Here is an 18,596-nt window from a genome sequence, read left to right as displayed (position 1 = left end):
TAAATATATATATATATATATATATATGTAAGGGCTGCAAAGATTATTATGGTCTTATCAGGAAAAAAATAAACTTTTTATTTTAAAACGTTAAAAAAAGTTATCAAAAAAAAAAATCCATCAAAAACATCGCCAAAAGTGACCAAAAAAATGACTTGTTTACAAAAAGTGATCCCAAAAAATCTGAAAAACGGACCAAAAAAACCGTCAAAATCATTGCCAATGGTGAAAAAAAACCTTTTTACAAAAGGTGACAAAAAATATAGGAAGAGCATAATTACAAAGAAACATAGTGAAATAAAAGAAGCCAAAAAGGGATCCCAAAAAATCTGAAAACGGACCAAAAGAAACATCAAAAACATCGCCAAAGGTGACAAAGAGACCTGTTTTTTTAGATCTCTTAACCGTGTCACGATTTCTGAATAAGGGTATGGTATTATGGTGTGGTGTAAAAATGTTAAGGTCCCTTATGCTCCTGTACTTCTGTGTGACACAGGTCATAACTTTTCAGCTACAACTGTATAACTGAAAAACAGAATTACATTATGATATGAATACAACATTATTATATCCATCCTATATTTCTAAGCTGTATTCTGAGAAAGATAGGATGAGAAGCTTAGTCATCCGGGAGGAACTCCGAGTAGAGCCGCAGGTTGAGGTTGTTCATCTGGTAAGGAGGCCCCCTGGGAGGTGTTCCAGGCCCGCCAGCTGGGAGGAGGCCTCGGGGAAGACCCAGGACTAGGTGGAGGGATTATATCTCCATCCTGTCCTGGGAACGCCTCGGTGTCCCTCAAGACAGCTGGTTGAAGCATCGGGTATCCTGACTAGCAACACCGTGGCTGGGACCTCCTTAGATCATGCACAGAGACATTTATGCTCAACGGGTATGTTGCAGGATACTCCGAAACACCGTAGGGGGGACAAATTAAATAATCTGTAAATGAGCAAGAAGTAGCAGAGAAGAAGAGAGCCAAAGTAAAGGAAAGCCAGTAACAGTAGTAAACCCAACTAATCATTAACATGACTTTGTCTCCAAATCTACATGAGTGTCCACCTCTAACATTGTAAGATGTAAGAACTCTTTCCATGGAGCAGGTTTTTAGATTTGACAAAACCATCTCATCATTTTGCGATAAAAACACAAGGAGTCATGTTATCATACCACACCAAATCTGTTTTGTGTAAATCAGGGTTCTTCGTCCACACACACACACACACACAGTCCCCACACACAGAGTTGAGTTGAGTTTTGACAGAGAGAAACCGACTGTTTAAAGATCAGCAGTGGGTGGGAGAGTTGCCAACAGGAGAATAGTCCTCTAAACATAACATCTCTGAATCCACTGGTGGTTTGCATGTCTTCAGAAGCCACTTCTCTTTGTTGAACTCCACATTTACACACCAAAGAAGTTTTTAGCTTTCTTATGGTTGAAACCAAGCACAAAAAAAAAAACTACAATGGTGGGGCCATTTTGAATTAGAATTTTGTGTTGCATACCGCTGACAGCTGCATGCAAGCAGCTCAGAAAGTGTTGTTTTTAATGCAAGTCGTTGCTGTAGAGCCTACAAGTGTAGCTGGTTGAAATTATTACCAGATTTGAGTCCCAAAATATAGGCCACACCCAATTGTAAACAGTATCGCTTCAAATTTTCTTTTCATGTGTTTTGGCTTACCAGGACCCAAGGTTCAATGCTGAGGTGGACCTGGTCACAGGTTACAAAACCCAGAGTATCCTCTGCCTTCCCATCAAGAACCACAGAGACGAGGTAAGACAGTACACATACAAGTTGTACACACTGCATACAGTACAGCAACTACTAGAAGTTAACCGTATACCAGAAGGAGAGAGGGTCACCTAAGGGTCAAGGCCATCAGCGTTTTTGTCCAGGTTTTTTAATTGAAAAGGCTACCTCAAAAAACAATGGTGGATGTTACCACTAATCAATATGGTTATTAATAATGTGAATTGTGAAGTAAAATGACTATTTTTGTCAGTGGAGTCTGGTGGATTTGAAGAGAGCACTATAGGCTTTAGTTCCCCGTCGGAAAGGGCTGATGGCAAGGTAAAGCATTGGAAACATTTTAAATAAAGCGTAAATTTGAACTGATATTGATTTTTTTAGGTGGGTAAAATACATTTCAGCCAATCTGGATGGCAATAATTCAATGTCCACTTGCTAGCTTCTTCCAGATCTTTCATCTGTTCAACAGTGTTTGCTTGGTGGGGGGGACCGGTAATGCTAACAGAGGTGTAACGTTACAAATGGCCGCTCTTCTGACTCGGGTACCTGGGTCTGTTTCCCAACAGTTCAGTAAACTGCCGTTAGCGCCCTTAGCTCCGCAGTTAGCTAAGCGCTGGGAGAGTGAGGCAGAAGACAGGAGTGTGCTAGCTAGCTAGCTAGCTAAATTACCATTAGAAAGGTCGTCTATCTATACAGTTAATGTTACTGATGAATTTGTGGGTTAGCCCAGAGTTGTTAACCGGGTTAAAAATCATACTTGAACATACTAAAAATGACTGAGTGTGTTTAACAATGTTATGTTTCCCTCCTAGAATTAGCTAGCTAACGTTGTAGACCTATAGGCATTAGCATTAGCTACTTTAGCAATGCAAACCTTGTTGACAGAATGTCTGGTAGCCTTAGGGTTGTTGATTAGAAACCCTATCAAAAAGGCAATAGTACCATTTACATTGTGTACATATAATACAAGTTATTTTCAATTCAGTTACAACCAACTTTTTTTAATAGAGCTGTGTTTGACCCTACTGTACAACTTTATTTTTTTACCTGAAGCTGGGACAACTTGAACTAATTCTCCTTTTGTCTACTCTTTCTGTTTTGTTTTCTCCATTCTATCCATCACAGGTAGTTGGAGTGGCTCAGGCTATTAATAAAAAATGTGGGGAGGACAGTGCGTTCACTGAACAGGATGAAAAGGTTAGTAAAGTTCAAGTGTGGAAGGATATTTTGCTAATGCAGTTCATCAGGGTTCCCACATGTCCTGGAAAACCTGGACATTTAGAAGAGCAGTTTTCTACAGACCAGAAACAGAGAGAGGAGACGAGAAGACGGGGACGCCCGTCTACAGACTAGACACTGAGAGAGGAGACAAGCGGACGGGGACGCCCGTCTACAGACCAGACACAGAGATAGGAGACGAGAGGACGGGAACTCCGGTCTACAGACCAGACACGGGGAAAGAAGACAAGAGGGTGGGGACACCCGTCTACAGACCAGAAACTAAGAGAGAAGACAAGAGGACAGGGACAAACATTGTTAACATAAGTCCCCCACCTCCGGTTTAACCAAAGTCATCAGCTGTTCTACCCTGGACTGTTAATAGAAGATGTCTTTGTCTAAAGGTCTCCCGGATACACTGAAAATAAAAATTTCCAGTTCCTCAGTCCGTCTTTGTCCACCTGTGTGCGTCCTTTCTCATATAATCGGTCAATTTCCCTTGTCCTTACAGGACTTCTCAGCTTATTTGGCCTTTTCAGGCATTGTCCTGCACAACGCTCAGCTCTACGAGACATCGCTGCTGGAAAACAGACGCAATCAGGTGGGTGTCAAAGTGCGTCTCTGACAATATGAGTATTAATAGACACAACTCTAAACATGATGATTTTTTCTGTGTGTGTGTGTGTGTGTGTGTGTGTGTGTGTGTGTGTGTGTGTGTAGGTTCTGTTGGACCTGGCCAGTCTGATCTTTGAGGAGCAGCAGTGTCTGGAGGTTTTACTGAGAAAGATCGCAGGGACAATGCTGTCCTTCATGCAGGCCCAGGCCTGTACAGTCTTCATCGCTGATGACGACTCCATGGTCAGTGCACACACACACACACACACACACACAAACACACACACACACACACACACACACACACACACACACACACACACACAGACAGTCCACTTCATACTATTAAGCATACCCCTCGGATTTCATAGCTATATACACAGTATGAGCTGTTTATACTGTTCATACCGTAATAATAGACTTATATAATAACAAATAGAATTATTTATTCCAGCACACTTTGAACTGTGCTATCATACTATCATAATTATAATGAACTCCTGCATACTTTGCACTTTTCAGTGCACTATAGTCTCAACCTGTCTATATTCTTTCTGTTTATTGTGTGTGTATAATATTTGTTTTGTATTAATAAGCACACTGTGAGCAATAGATTAGATTAGATTGGATTCAACTTTATTGTCATTACAGCAAGTGCAGGATATGGATATGGATATGTAGCGAATAAATATACGATCCAAAGCAAAGTTCCTCATATGTGTCCTCATACCTGGCAAAGAAAGCTGGTTCTGATTCAGATTCGGATTCTGAGTGTGTTGGCCTAGCTCTGAGATGGTGTTTAGGAGTGGTTGGTATGTAAGGACCTCGGTCTAAAAAGAATCTGTGTACATTGTTACTGAAAGGGAGAAATGGTTTGTTCAGTATTTCAGTATCAGCTCTACTACTCTGCTATGTCGTGTTGTTTACATTCCCCCGCAAGCATGGCAGCCATTCAGGATGTGTGCTAATGTTTCGGTGATGTGTTCTGTAGTGTGATGCAAACAATGAGGGACCTGAGTTGTGGGAAACCAGATAAAAATGTTGAGTCTTGTAGGAAGAACTTGTAATCTGGCTTTTACTGTAAATATTACGGTATTCTTAAGAAATGAGTGAGAAATAGAAGGATCTGCATAGGGAAGACATGCAAGTTTCCTTAAAGTTGACAAATCCACTTTAGCCATTGGTTGATGGCAATTGGACTCCAAGGCAGGTGCGTAGTTAGTAGAATGGGCCAGGGCCAGGGCCAGGGCCAGGGCAAGGGCCAGGGCCAGGGCCAGGGCTGCCCCCCCCACCCCCCCCCACTTTACTCACTGGCACTGTAATAGTGTGTTTTCGATGAGTCTTCTCTTCTAATTAAACAACTAGATGGCTTTTTAGATGCATTACCATGGATGTGCTAAGCAATGCACTGTTAATGTTGTATGGACAGTTTCCTGAGACAGATTAGTGTGTAAATAAGGACGAGCTTTTCTGCAGCATGTTTAGTCTACAGCCAATCAGAGAAAGAGGAGGCTCTGATAGCCAATCAGAGAGAGAGGAGGCCCTTACTGAGGTAACATGAAGTCAAATGGGTTTCATGCTTCTTGCGTTATTATTTAAGTAACCTAGTATTGAAATGGTGAACACTGATGATGGCTTCTAACTGTCTGTGTGCTATAAATTATCTGTGAGTGTAGTAATTAGATTGCTTTGATCCTGTCACTGTCGTGGACTCCATACACTGTTTAAGATTTGGCGCCTTGCTGGACGCTTGTCATTATATCTTTTATAATTCTAACCATACTTGGCTGGAAGTTTTCCCTCTTTGATTATCTGTAACTGCCCATTCACTTTTGTACTGGCCCAGCCATAAATACTATTTCTGCCTACGCCACTGCTCCAAGGACAGCCAGTTTTTTGCCTTAAGCATTTTTGAAGTGGTGTTACTTTAATAAAGGAGCATCTGTTTACATCTTTCACTATGTCTATGAACAGTTGAGGTATGTCCTGCAGTGATCTGATGGATATACAGCTACCTGAACTGTGCATTGACATACTAAATGCTGTATACACAGACACACACACACACACACACTCGTTCTCTACTTGATTCCAACAGTCTACGTTGAACATGTCCTGGCTGCTTACACTGGAGTCAATATGTTGCTTTTGACATCTTATAGTTGCGTTTTCATTGGTTTAGTTCACGTGATGGATTATTCTGTGGCTGTACAAACACTTGGTCCCAGGATGAATTTTATAAAATGTAGTCCACTACCTTCCTCTTCTGGGATTGCTCAGGGCCGCCGGAAATTCCGCCGTCCGTCCCCTTCCTCTGTCTCCAGTGGATTTATGAGGACTATGGTTAAGTGCTCCCCAGAGCACTGCAGGGTAAATCCTTGGTTTACGTAGAGAAATGCCGATAAACCAGAGCATGCTTCTCTCCCTTCTAGGAATGCCTTCCTTCGCAGCGCTGTGGAGGAAGGTCTGGCTATGCTAGACTATATAAAATGGAACAGTCCTCAATGTTATACATTAATTGGGTGAAAACATAAGTTCCTCCAGAATGATATGAATTTGACTGGAAGGTTTTCAATCCAACTTGTTTACAGTTTTTTATAAATGCTTCTGGGCTTCCTCTGCCAACCCCTTGTTTTATAATGCTATGAATTATGGGAATTTGTCTCAGCCAAGACTGCATGCATGCGGAAATACGGAAAGTGTTCAGAAAGGGCTAAAAAATCTCTGCTTTCATGCACTTGATAATTTGATAGTGGGACAGTCTTGCCGGGAATGTGCCTCAAAGTCTGTGAGTGCAACACAGGAAAGATTGAGATTTAATATTAGTGACTCCTGACTCTAGACATGTAAAAGTCCTGGATTCTTTCTTCAGACTATCCTACTCGGTTTCTGTCTTGTTTGATGGCCGAGACACACCAGACAGAGAAGGAGGTGCAGAGCACAGTGGATGATTGCAGTTTGGAACTGGTTCAGCAGCTCCTGAGCCAGGTTGAACCTCCTGAGCTGTGCAGGAAGCACATCCTCTGCTGGGCCTTTTTTGATGAGGGCGTTTATGTGGCACTTTGTGTTCTCGGAGAACGTAGCCCCGGAATCCTTAATAATTCCAGAGCCCGCACAATTTTGGGAGCATTCAACTTCAGGTTGTTAGGCTCACCCCAGAGGTCCAGCTGCAAACTTCAGGAGTTCCACAGGCGGTCTCCTGAGGTGCAGTTGTTGGTGTAGAGAAACGTAATGTAATGTCTCCAGCATGAGTTTAAATACTCCTTCAGGAGGACAGGAACTTTGGAGAGTTGGGGCCAAAGGACACGGTAACACATCGTGGTTGAATGGGACTGCCTATCTAAATTCTTCTTTTAGATCATTTTTTTGACATTTGAGGCTGTAATTTATAAAGGACAGATGGAGACATGAAAGGGGAAAGAGAGGGGGAATGACATGTAGCAACGGGCCGCGTGTCGGAGTCCAAGTCCAGGCGTAAACCTCTTTGGCCGCATGCTCTATTAAGTGAGCTACCCAGGCGCTGCCTTCCTAAATTCTTTCCTCAATTGCGTGATCATTGCTCCCAACATCTCCCGAACCTTCTTCACAAATTTGAAAAGTTACTTAACCCTGTCAAGTCCAAATACATTTCATCATATTTTGATTCACCTTTTTATGTGCCTCACAGTCAACCATTTGACAGGACTTGAAGCCGATGTTACCAAGGCAACCATCATCATGTTCAAATAAGCTCAAATAGCTCAAATAGCTTCGCAGTGGATGGGACGGTACAAGACTTTTTTGTTTTCCTTGAAATTAAGTCTCATGTCTCAACTTTAAATGAATAGTTGCTTTCAAGAGCATAATGAGATATGTCAGACAGACCTCTGACACTTCTAACAGGAAGTGGAAATGTAGAGTTTCTGTTCTGCAAATCAAGACGTTTTATATAATGAGCATCTAGAACAGTAGCATGCTGGGTTTTAATGTAAGTGAGGTCTCTTTCACTTTACTGAATCGCACACACACACAAACCGAACAGAGTCCTCTGTGGGCTCCAACATTTGCTTTGGCTTGTCCTCTCAGGGGTGTCCACACGCACACACACACACACACACACACACACACACTGACAAGCTTCACACTCGCATGCGGAAAACAAGCGCCAGAGGAAAAGAAAGCAAATTAACTGTCATCCACCGAGGGGGATTGTTCGACGAGCTTGGTTACAGAATTCCCACGTCTCAGCACAGCAACTGCAATCTCCAGTTTATTTTGAGCCAGTATTTTGATCCAAACATTAGGACATTTCTAAAAAGTATGTACCAACACACACAAGCAACAAAAAAGTTTTTCCAGACAAAATGGATCCCGTCTACCGACACATGATCAATACTGGACAAGTTACAATAGAGCTCATGTTCCAGCTGATAGCGACATATCAAGCTGTAATAAGAAAACAACGACGCTTGACAATCGCTATGACAATGCAGATGCAACTTGTCTTTTATTGTCCCTCCAACACTGCTGCAAGAGTCTTTTTTGAGACATGTCTCGCAGGACGTTCCACGGCTTGTCCCAACCTTTGTCGGCCATTTCCCTCGCGAGTTCCTGATAAATTAAATTCAAAAAGTCTTTCGTCTCGTCGTCCGTCCACTTCCATCCGTCCTTGTTGACGCCCGCCATGTGTGCAGACAGAGAAGAAATACTGGGGGAAAAGAACTACAACTTCTTCTTCTTTGTTTCGTGGCGGGTTGCAACCATTAAACGACCTAAAACTCAATCGCAATTCAACATTTATTCGGCAAATGTTTCCATCATTATTGCATAATCCGTATACATCGATCAAGATAAAATCCGATGAGACCGAACATATTTTCCTTGAGTTGATATTCATGAAATTCCATGACATTTTTATTGTTTCCATAAGGCATTTTTCATTATATATCACTTAATCTGGATAAAAACATGTGGATGGAAACATGTGTGTTATCTCAGTGAGGATTGTTCATAGTGTTTGTCTGCACGCCTACACTGGGGTCACTTTACTGAATCACACACACACACACACTATGAGAGTCCTCTGTGGGCTCGAACATTTGTTTTGGCTTGTCCTCTCAGGGGTGTCCGTTGCCTGACAAACACACACTTCCAGGCTTCACACTCACACACCGAAAAAACAAGCGGCAGACGAAAAGGAAGCAAATGAACTGTCATCCACCGGGGGAGATTGATAGACGAGCTTGGTTACAGCATTCCCACGTCTCTTTAGGTGCAAGGCTTCGAAAAAGTCTGGCCTGCACAGCAACTCCAATCTAAAAAGTCTGAAACAGTACACACACTGTACACATGTAGACAGAACATCAGATTAGGCTATGGGTGGGGCAGCAGATTTTCACTTCCTGCATTTTCTGGGTGGGTATAGGAGGTGTATTTATAATTATATTTGGTACTACTAGAGTGAGTGAGCATTGCAGTAATTTTAGGAATATTTGAGCTCACTTTTGAGTAATAGGTCCAAACTGTACAAGTGCCATTTTTGTGTTTTTTTTGTTTTTGGCCCATCTTGTTGCCAGATGTTGTACATACTCACCCATTTCTTTGTTTTACGGCAATTCATTGCTAACATTAGTCCTAAGGTGTATAACTCTTCTCAATTTTATGTTCCCTTAAGCAGTAAATACAATGTTTTCTGATAATGAAGAGACTTGGTTTACTAAAAAACAACAGTTGACTTTATCGTTTGTTAGTGACGCAAAAAGTCTCCATTAGCGTCACATTATGACGGCTTGGTCTGGACTCTTGGCGTCACTTTTTGATTGGACAGTTAGGTTTAGGAAAAGATGGTGGGTGGGGTTACAAAATGTACATTTCAGTGACAGGCAGGACAAGAACGGGACACGGACAGAGGTCTCCTGTTGTCTCTCCACATACTACTCTCTACTGTTGTCTCTACAAACTACTCTCTACTGCAGGAAGAGAGACAGAAGGATGCCTAATGATCTTATAAATAAGTAATGTTGAAAGATCCACGACCATGATCCTATTATCAAAAAATGATGCATGTGACAGGTCTGGTGTTTCACGCTCAAGTTACTGCCAATACTTTTAGATATGATGGTCAGTCGTGATGGTGTGTGTCGATGTTTCTGTGTGTAGCTGACTGTTTGAGGTGTATGTGGCCTTCTGCATGACTCTTTTGCAAATATTAGCTACTTTATGACAGCTGCAATGGTGAGTGTGTAAACCAGGCCTGTTGGCTGGTATTTAAAAAATGTGTGGCTAATCATCATTGAGGCTAATCAGAGTTTCATAGTGGTGTTGTATCTGTAATGTTAGTGCAAAAAACACAACCTCTCCCTCTGTGCATGGGTGGAAACCTAGTGGTAGGGCAGTTTTGGTGTGTATACTATGCAGTAGAATATTGCCGGCGTCACTGTGCGTGTCTGTGTGTGTCCCTGTTATGACCTCAGAGATGCCAGACCTGCTGTCTCCCATTTCTTTTATATCCCTCCATCCTTCTCTCTCTTTCCTTACTAAACATTTACTCTAAGATTAAGGACTTTTACTGGCCTTCTCTGCCAGACGGCCATCTGTATATATATAGGTGTCAGCGTCGGACTTTTTGTAGTTTCTTAGACAGGACCCACAGCTCTTTGGATTTTACTGTAACCTGTCCTTTCAGAAAAGGAGCGGTCCTGTAGAATGTCCAATAAATGACAATGGCCTTGAACGCTCAGACGTACGAACAATAACAGGAGTTTTTGACTGTTGGCCTGAGTTGGCTAAAAATATTTCAATGCAGTATCTGGTAGGGGTGGAACGGTACACAGACGTCACGGTTCGGTACCAGTTTGGTGCAATGGAGGGAAAAGCAAAACCAAAATGCAGAAGGCAATTTTTTTTAATTGCTTATGTCTCAGGCTGTACCACCTAGTGTCATACAGTCTCGCCCCTGAGCTAGCTGCAACAGGTGGTAGTTTGTAAAGTAAGATGTAGGGCCCTATCTTGCACCCAGTGCAATTGACTTCAAACACCGACGAATGTACGTATAATTCCTATTTTGCACCTGATGCACAGCGGACTTTTCCCTCCTTCACGACGGTAAATTGGAGAACGAGCTTGCACTCCCGGGGGCGGTTCAGCAAAAAGACACGGGCGTGTTCCATCATGCTCTAATGCAGTTTCAGAAAACGATTCTACCACGGACCAGGAAAAACCGAGTCTAAAGTCAGTGGCGCGTTATTCAGAGGCAATTCCTAGGGAGCATGCTTGGCCATAATGTAGGGTGTTCACACCGCGGGTATACTTTGCTTATCTCAACTCATGGACCCGGCAGTTCCCATTTTACCAAATCTATATGTAAAAACAAGGAAAGATATGGCCTTGTTTTACACAACATTTCCATGAGTTGTGGATGTGTTGATGACATAAATGAGGAACTATTAGAGGCCTTAAGGCAATGTGGTGTTGAACTGCATGTGTCGAGGCCACTTAACCCAAATGCTCGGGATTCAGTGCGAGTGAATCCAAAACATTGGAAAGTATTTTTTTGTGACATTTCTTTATTTACATTTTGTCTATGAGAAAAGTCAATAGCAAACGCCGGTCTTCTTGGCTGTGAACCGCGTCTGGTGTACGCCCATGGATGGATTGAGAGGGTGCGCCTAGCAAATCCACGGTTATAATAGCAATCCGCCATGGAACAAGCACGCCTGCTTTTTAAGTGAATGTGAAATAACACTATGATTGATGTATTGCACGTTACGCCCTAACCACAACCATGAGGAACGTAGCTACTTCAGACCAACCCATTTTAGATTTGGGTTGGGCGCAGGAGTCCTTTATCCGCGGGTATCATAGCAACAGTGCCCAAGATCCGCCCACAAAGCTACTCGGTAGTTGCGAATCAGATCGTGAAAATAGGGCCCGTGAACAGTAAACAGTACGTATCAATCATCTCCAGACTCCATCTGTAAGTTGTAAACAAAGTAAGACAATCAGCTATAAAACTGACAATACAGCATCTCTGTTCTCTGCAAAAACAAACTAAATTACCTGATTAATGCAACCTTATCACGGCCATTTTTCACCGCAGAAAGTAGTGTTTGTACAGCGTGGGCAGAGCAGGTAGGTCCGTCAGTCTGTCCCCTGGAAGTGTTAGGACATAGGACTACGGCCTATGGATGTGGCTCTCTGTCTCTTAGCAGACAGAACAACGCGTTGGAGATGGCACAACTTACTTTATGGAAAGAAGCTTTTCGTTGGCTTTTGTTGGTTACATAATTGTATTGCTGTGTCTTTATAGTCGTATCAATGTTTCCATTCCCATTTCCATTGATAGTATATGTTGTTGTGAAAAACATGATGTCCATAACTTAATTGTGGATAACAGTTATACAATCATTATTACTCGAGGAAACCAGGCAACCCAAATATTGGGAAAAATGGCTTAGATCCCAGAAATAAAATCCAAAGTAAGCCAATGGCTTGTTAGTTGGAGACATGATGCACAATGATTTCAAATGTCAAAATCATAAGCTTTCTTGACCCACCTTTGTTCGCAAATGTGTCCTTTAAATCATTTTGCAATGGTCTACAACTGTCATGTTGTAGGGAACGTTACATTACTTTCTCAAAGTAGTGTAACTTATTACACTGAATTACGTTTTGAGTGCTTTTCTAACTTCTTCTGATTGGCGATTAAATATGAACTACTGGCTATGCACTATGCAGAATATGGTGCTTAAATACGTCATGACAGTACACATTATAAGTCTGGTGTGTCACACTGAAGGTACGCATTTCTCCTCTACTTTATTTACTCTGCCTGCTTGCAGGAAGCTAACCTCACTTACATACCTGCAGATGTTTCCTGAGGTTGGACATTGACATTTGGCAGACATTCTTTGCATTGCACGCTTGTTCAAACCCTTCTCTGATTTTTGTATGAAATGTTTTATGTACTTCCAGCAATGGAAAAAAAATGTCTGCAATCATAGTAGCAACTCTCAGACAGCTTGAGAGGCAATGTAACTGTCAGACAGCTGCCAATTCAAACAGCAGAACCAATTGAAAACATCAGAAAAGCATCATACTTTACAAAACGGCTGTGGCTGGAAAATGCAAAAGAAGACATTGTCCGTCCATCCATTAATCCATCCATCCATCTGTCCATCCATGAAAAACATGCAAGCAACAGAATCAATAGCAATCAACATATAGCCTATCTTTTTCCAGAAAATACTCAGATGTAACCCCCAATGCAGGGCTGTAGTACTCATGTCTGGTCTCGGACATGAGTCCGGACTCAAGACAGTTTTTCTATGGTCTCAGACTTGGTCTTGTCTCGGACTTGCTGGGATTTGGACTCAGACTTGACTTGGTCTCGATTAGTCCAGGTCTTGAACTCAAGCCTCTTTGCACTCGGTCTTGACTTGGTCTCGACTAGTCCTGGTCTTGGACTCAAACCTCTTTTGACTCGGCCTTGACTTGGTCTCGACTAGTCTTGGTCTTGGACTCAAACCTCTTTGGACTCGTTCTTGACTTGGTCTCGACTAGTCTTAGTCTTGGACTTAAACCTCTTTGGACTCGGTCTTGACTTGGTCTCGACTAGTCCTGGTCTTGGACTCAAACCTCTTTGGACTTTGGTCTTGACTACAGCTCTGCCCCAATGTAAAATGAAAAATGTCATAGGTAACTGTAATTGAATCACACATTTTTCATAGGAACTGTAACAGGTCCCTATTTTGTAATTAAATCACATAACTCTGATATATGGAACTAGTTACTCAGCAACAACGCTACTTCATAGTACTTTGGCCTTTGCTACTTAGAGAGCTACTTCTACTTATCGTATGGGTCCAAATATAAGACGTTCTGTTTTCTCCGGGAAATACGTCTGAAAAAGTGGGGTTGTCTAATTAACAGGGTCTAGACTTTCAGCTGGTTCAGGCTGGTTTTAGAATAAGTGACGTCACCTGTTTCAACAGCCTATAGAGAAGTCAGCTGGTAAAGTCAGTTATAAACTATAGAAATGAAATGATCCATAATCCATTTTATTTTTAGGTTTCAAACAGCTGGTCGAAATGGCAGAGTTTTAGACGGGGCATAACGACCGGCCAAAAGCCCGGAAACGTTAGTGGTCAAGCAAGCGAGAGAGTGACGGAAGAGCATAGCGTAGCAGTGACTCAGAGAAATACGTGTTTTCCGCCAATTCATCACTAGGAACGTTATCCACATTCATAATCAGACACAACAAATGAGACATACATAGCTACATGATAGCTAAAAAAAAAGCCTAAAACTCAGAAATTAGAACGGAAGTACAACAAAGCGTTGCCTTGGAGATGATACACCGTCTAAAAATGCAAACAGCCAGAGTATTTTTTGCAAGAGATTGACAAGAAGGTGTGTGATGCGTAACCATAGGGATGCCCCTTGCTAGAACAGTTATTCAGCTGAAGGCCTTGGAAAAATGAACCTTTAATTTAAATATGACATCTAAAGAGATATTGAAAATATTGTTTTATTTAAAAGAAGTTAAAATCAACAGCCTACCTTGCCGTATTTAATACGTTTTCATGTGTATATTTCAGGAGGTCACTTGCTCGGAAAGCATTTGAACAACCAGTTGAACTGTCAGTTTTGTGGTTAGGCCAGTCTCAGATTTCTTGCCTTTGGTTTTCTTTCTCCTCTATTAAACACATAAATGACACAGTGGTGTGTCGTGCTATGGATTGAGAAAATGGCTGGAGGTCCACGCTATAACATAAGCATTTTAATTTGATTAATATTAATTTTTCTTCTGTAAAGGTCCATATTGTGTCCATGGTAATTTGAGTTTTCGGTTGTTGTTGTATGGTTATTGTTATCGGGTTTGGGGTTCCCCATTTCCAAATGCCTGTATATGATCATTGTACCTCATGAAATCAGGTTTAAATACACAATGATGTAGGCTGAAATATAGAAATGACTGCATGAGATTGATATATCTGAGGATGTATGGTCATGTGATGTAGATTGATGTACCCTCACAGGCATTGAGGAACCATTCCTTTGTCATGTAATTCCTTCACTGGTCCAAGAATAAAAGAAGACAAGTCTGATTTATGTCCATAGTCCTACATGTAGAGGAAAAAATCCATTATCCCATGTCATCCTGCTGTAAACGTCCCAGCTTGCAGTTCCAGAGTCCCCAGTAAATGTCATAACATAGCCAGCTCCTTTTTTCTGTTTAAAACAGCTTTATTACCCTCACCTATACACACCAGCATGAACTAATGCTGTAGAGGGAAGGTGTGTGTATGTGAACGCAGGGGGGGGGGGCACATTTTTCTAAAACCAAGAAGCCTTGTCTATCTTTAACATCCTGTCCCCACCTCTTAAAAATGGAAAAATGATCCTTTGCGAGGGTTTGGAGTGCAGGTTAAGTGAAAACAAGTCCCTATAAGGTGGGGAAAGGCGAAAGGAGCGCTGGAATGTCGAAGAAAAATCTCCTCCTGGCGGGGCTGATGGGTAATAGATCAAAGTCACTTTTTTTCATCCTCAGAGATGTGGTTGAGATGGAGCCGTAATGGCTTAATTGGAGGGAATGAGGAAGTTTATATGGCTAGAATACACACCTTTTTTAAGGTAAGAATCTAGACTAAACTAAAACTCGGTGTGTATTTGTGTTGTTACCTGATCCTAACGACATGCAAAGCACACGTCACCCCCCAGCGAGTCCTAGCCACATCACTCAGACAAATGTATTTGTATTCTTTTTGCAGAACTCCTTCTCCAGTGTCTTTCACATGGAATACGAAGAGCTGGCAGAAGTCCTAGACGCCCCCAAAAGGTAAGGTGATCGCCCTCAACTGAAAGCTCTTATTTAATTTAAAATCCTGCAGATTTGCCTTGAGGCTACTCCAGCTGTTTCCACCTATATTGGTGCTAATGTCTCCTTAAATTTGCAAACTAGCCTTTTCCTACCCATAGAGGCCATGCTGTTTGTGTAACAGGGAAACACATACAGTTCAGGTTCACAGAAGGAAAAGCAGAAAATAGCGATGTTATGGCAAGGATTTGGCAGAAGTAAAAGTCTCATTGTGACAAATCACTTCCATGAGAAAGAAACAAGACCGAGCAGCTGAGTCCAATAATCATAGGTTTGCAGAGCTGATTTGGGCCCCGTGGGATCTTCTTAAGGTAATCTGCCATCTTCACCTGCCAAATACGCAGACATTTGTTCTCTCTTGTTCTCATTAGCCGGGCTCCTCTGGCCTGTCCTCAGGGTTGATTTGACAGCTCCTCGATCACAACCAATCACGATAATGTGGGCCCCTTTACGGCCTTGGAAGCGGTCCAACACCTTTCCAAGACGGTCTAAAATTCAACAGCCACATAAACAGTCAGCGGATTTGAGGTCGACATGATATCTTATCGCATGTGACAGCTATAATAGGATACATGGTGTAGTAGTTCTACTACAGTGGATGGAGATGTGGAGGCAAAACAAATGTTTCGTGTTTTTATGTTTTCAAGACAAGACAAGATAAGCAAGGGGTGGAAATTCAGTTGGAAGGACAGCAAAATGTACAGATGAATAGAAGAAGTAAAAGGAATAACTAGTGTATGTTTCAGCTGACAAATCCATTTAAAGTTGCTATGTGAAGAATCAATGAAACATTGTCACATTGTAGTGCTACCTTTATGTCATGCCCATTAACAAATGAGACCATTGGCGGTGCATTTTTCCAAATTAAGGCCATATTTCCAATAAACTCTCTTAAAACTTCTTGTTCTGGAACCATCCTTGTCCTACCCCAGGTACGTTTTTCATCTCTTTCTACACACCAATCTAGACTTTATTGGGACTACATTACTACAAACTATGGTGATGTACCAATCCTCACCAGTGTTGGGAAGGTTACTTTGAAAATATAATAGGTTACCCTTTTTAAAATGTTATAGTATTGTAACTATTTCAATCACTTTAATACACATATTAAAGCATTAACAAATGTAACTTATTACCTTGAATTACTTTAAACCCTTTTGTAGTCTTCCTGTCAAATTTAAAAATCAACATTTTTGTTGAGGCCTTTAATCTTGGTTTCTTCAATCTTAATTTGACGTTTTCAACACTTTTGTTTCACAGTTATTTTTTTTATTTTAGTGTCAGTAAATCTAGTTATAGGCAATTATACCTAATGTTTGAGTTAGAAAAGCAGAAATTAGGAATTTTGGATAATCACAGACTGGAATATGTCAACTTTTACTCAATACTATTTTTTTTTCAAATACTAAGAATAAGACACCCCAAAATTTATGAAAGTAGAGCTTTGTGTGTTATGTTATATTATTTTGGGTAATTACATTTGGGTAGTTAAAAAAGGAAATATAGGAAATATATAGATAAAATATATAGATATAGTAAAACAGGTCAATTTGACCCAAGGACAACATGAGGCTTAAGTACTTTTTTCAATTTCCAAGTGTTAACCAACTAACTGGAAACTGATTACTGTCAAACTTCTTTTTAAAATCCTTCATCACATGAATTAAGACAGGACACGCTTAACCAGCTGAAGCCCTTCAGTTCAAATGAAAAAAAACCTTTTGTAAACATTGCGATAAAAGTTACGATGTTTTTTGTATGTCTGTTGCAATGGAGTTGCTGGAAACAAAGAAAAAAGCTTGTAATAAAACGGAAACTTGTTTTGGGGAGAAGGCTGGGTTTTCCTAGGAACCTTAGCAATAAGGCTGAGGACGCTGCAAATGTTGGTCTAATATGAAAATGGCTGGTGGATTCAACACAAAAAAAGAACAATTTATTGAAGGAATCATAATTGAACATATGTGTCTGTGGGTTGTTGATCTTTACATTGCTAGTAAGTTACTATCCTGGGCTGAAACTCATTCATACAGTTTGATAAAGGACTTATTGGACTTCAACTTATCATTGCACTTATAACAACGAGCGTAGCTGTCCTAAATTTAGGTCATCCTGTACGTCTCATCTCCGGTTGATCCTGCTTTCCTTCAGCAACTCTATAGTGAAAAATCATTACAGCGTACATTGATGTTCAAATGTAAACAGGTTGGCGGGGTGGTCTTTTGCTGAACGTTTTGTTGGTAAAAGTGAGATGTTTGAGTCACACACGTCTCGTTAAACAAGGGAATAAATACGGCGACGTAGGTGTGACGTCAACCCGTTCTCTTTTCTGCTTGGTCATCGGCTCTCAGAGTCACATGCTGATACAGAGTCTGGCACATGGGACTGCTGGGATTGGTTGAAGTCGCAGGAAACTCCGGTTATTGGTCCAAAGTCACGGTGATTGGTTGAGTTCGAGTGAATTGGCGCAATTGCAACATCGCGAAATCCTGGAGGGACTGAAATGTCATGGTCAACGGTGTCAATGGCAACAGTATATCAAGCAGTTTTCAAATTCTTTGTAGGTCATTTTGATCTAAAGATCATTAATTACTCTTATGAGAGCTGTTTCTGGGCTATAATAGCCTATGAATCCAGAGCTATCATACATATTGTGAACTAAAAGATATTCATCTAGTTTTTTAAGTATTTTGCTTGTAAAATGTAGAGTTGGTCTGTAGTAGTAATTACTACACAATGAGACAACAGGGAAAATGCCAGTCCATTGTATTAATAATGCAATAAAAGATTGAACAGTTTGGTTGGGATAAAATTAAGAGAACAAGTGCAATACTTTGGGCACTCAATGACTTCCTCCAGATCTATGGAGTCGGGGTAGAATGTCAAAAAAAGGACACAAAAATAGGAGCGAAATGAAAATAGAGCGACAGGATGATTAGATGGTCAGGATGAGGAGAAAATGATTGGAGGAGGCGACAGCTGCAGAGCTTCCTGACATCAACTCGCACTCCAGCCAGGAGGAGCGCATAAGATGTAATCTAATTAAAGATGCACCATCTCCAGGGTGGCCTGGCCTCCCCGGTTGCTACGCAGCATCTAAAATTCAATCTTAATCTCTGTCAAGCAACACAACTGGACTGTGTGTGTGCACGTGTGTATG

General features: G+C 41.3%; 1 protein-coding gene across 2 annotated transcripts in view; it reads left to right on the top strand.

Annotated features, from left to right (window-relative positions):
* pde5ab (phosphodiesterase 5A, cGMP-specific, b) overlaps nucleotides 1-18,596 on the top strand; it is a 48,499-nt gene that overhangs the window by 3,139 nt on the left and 26,764 nt on the right. For both annotated transcript variants that reach the window (XM_034856581.1, XM_034856580.1), the window contains exons 3-7: nucleotides 1,681-1,770; nucleotides 2,872-2,943; nucleotides 3,476-3,565; nucleotides 3,685-3,822; nucleotides 15,330-15,397. In XM_034856581.1, coding sequence (XP_034712472.1) covers nucleotides 1,681-1,770; nucleotides 2,872-2,943; nucleotides 3,476-3,565; nucleotides 3,685-3,822; nucleotides 15,330-15,397 — 458 coding nt within the window. The remainder of the gene's footprint in view (nucleotides 1-1,680; nucleotides 1,771-2,871; nucleotides 2,944-3,475; nucleotides 3,566-3,684; nucleotides 3,823-15,329; nucleotides 15,398-18,596) is intronic.

Source organism: Etheostoma cragini, chromosome 19 (assembly GCF_013103735.1).
Source record: "Etheostoma cragini isolate CJK2018 chromosome 19, CSU_Ecrag_1.0, whole genome shotgun sequence".
Classification (NCBI taxonomy): Eukaryota; Metazoa; Chordata; class Actinopteri; order Perciformes; family Percidae; genus Etheostoma; species Etheostoma cragini.
The sequence above is the reverse complement of the archived record's forward strand: the minus strand, read 5'-3'. Positions and strand labels throughout refer to the sequence as shown.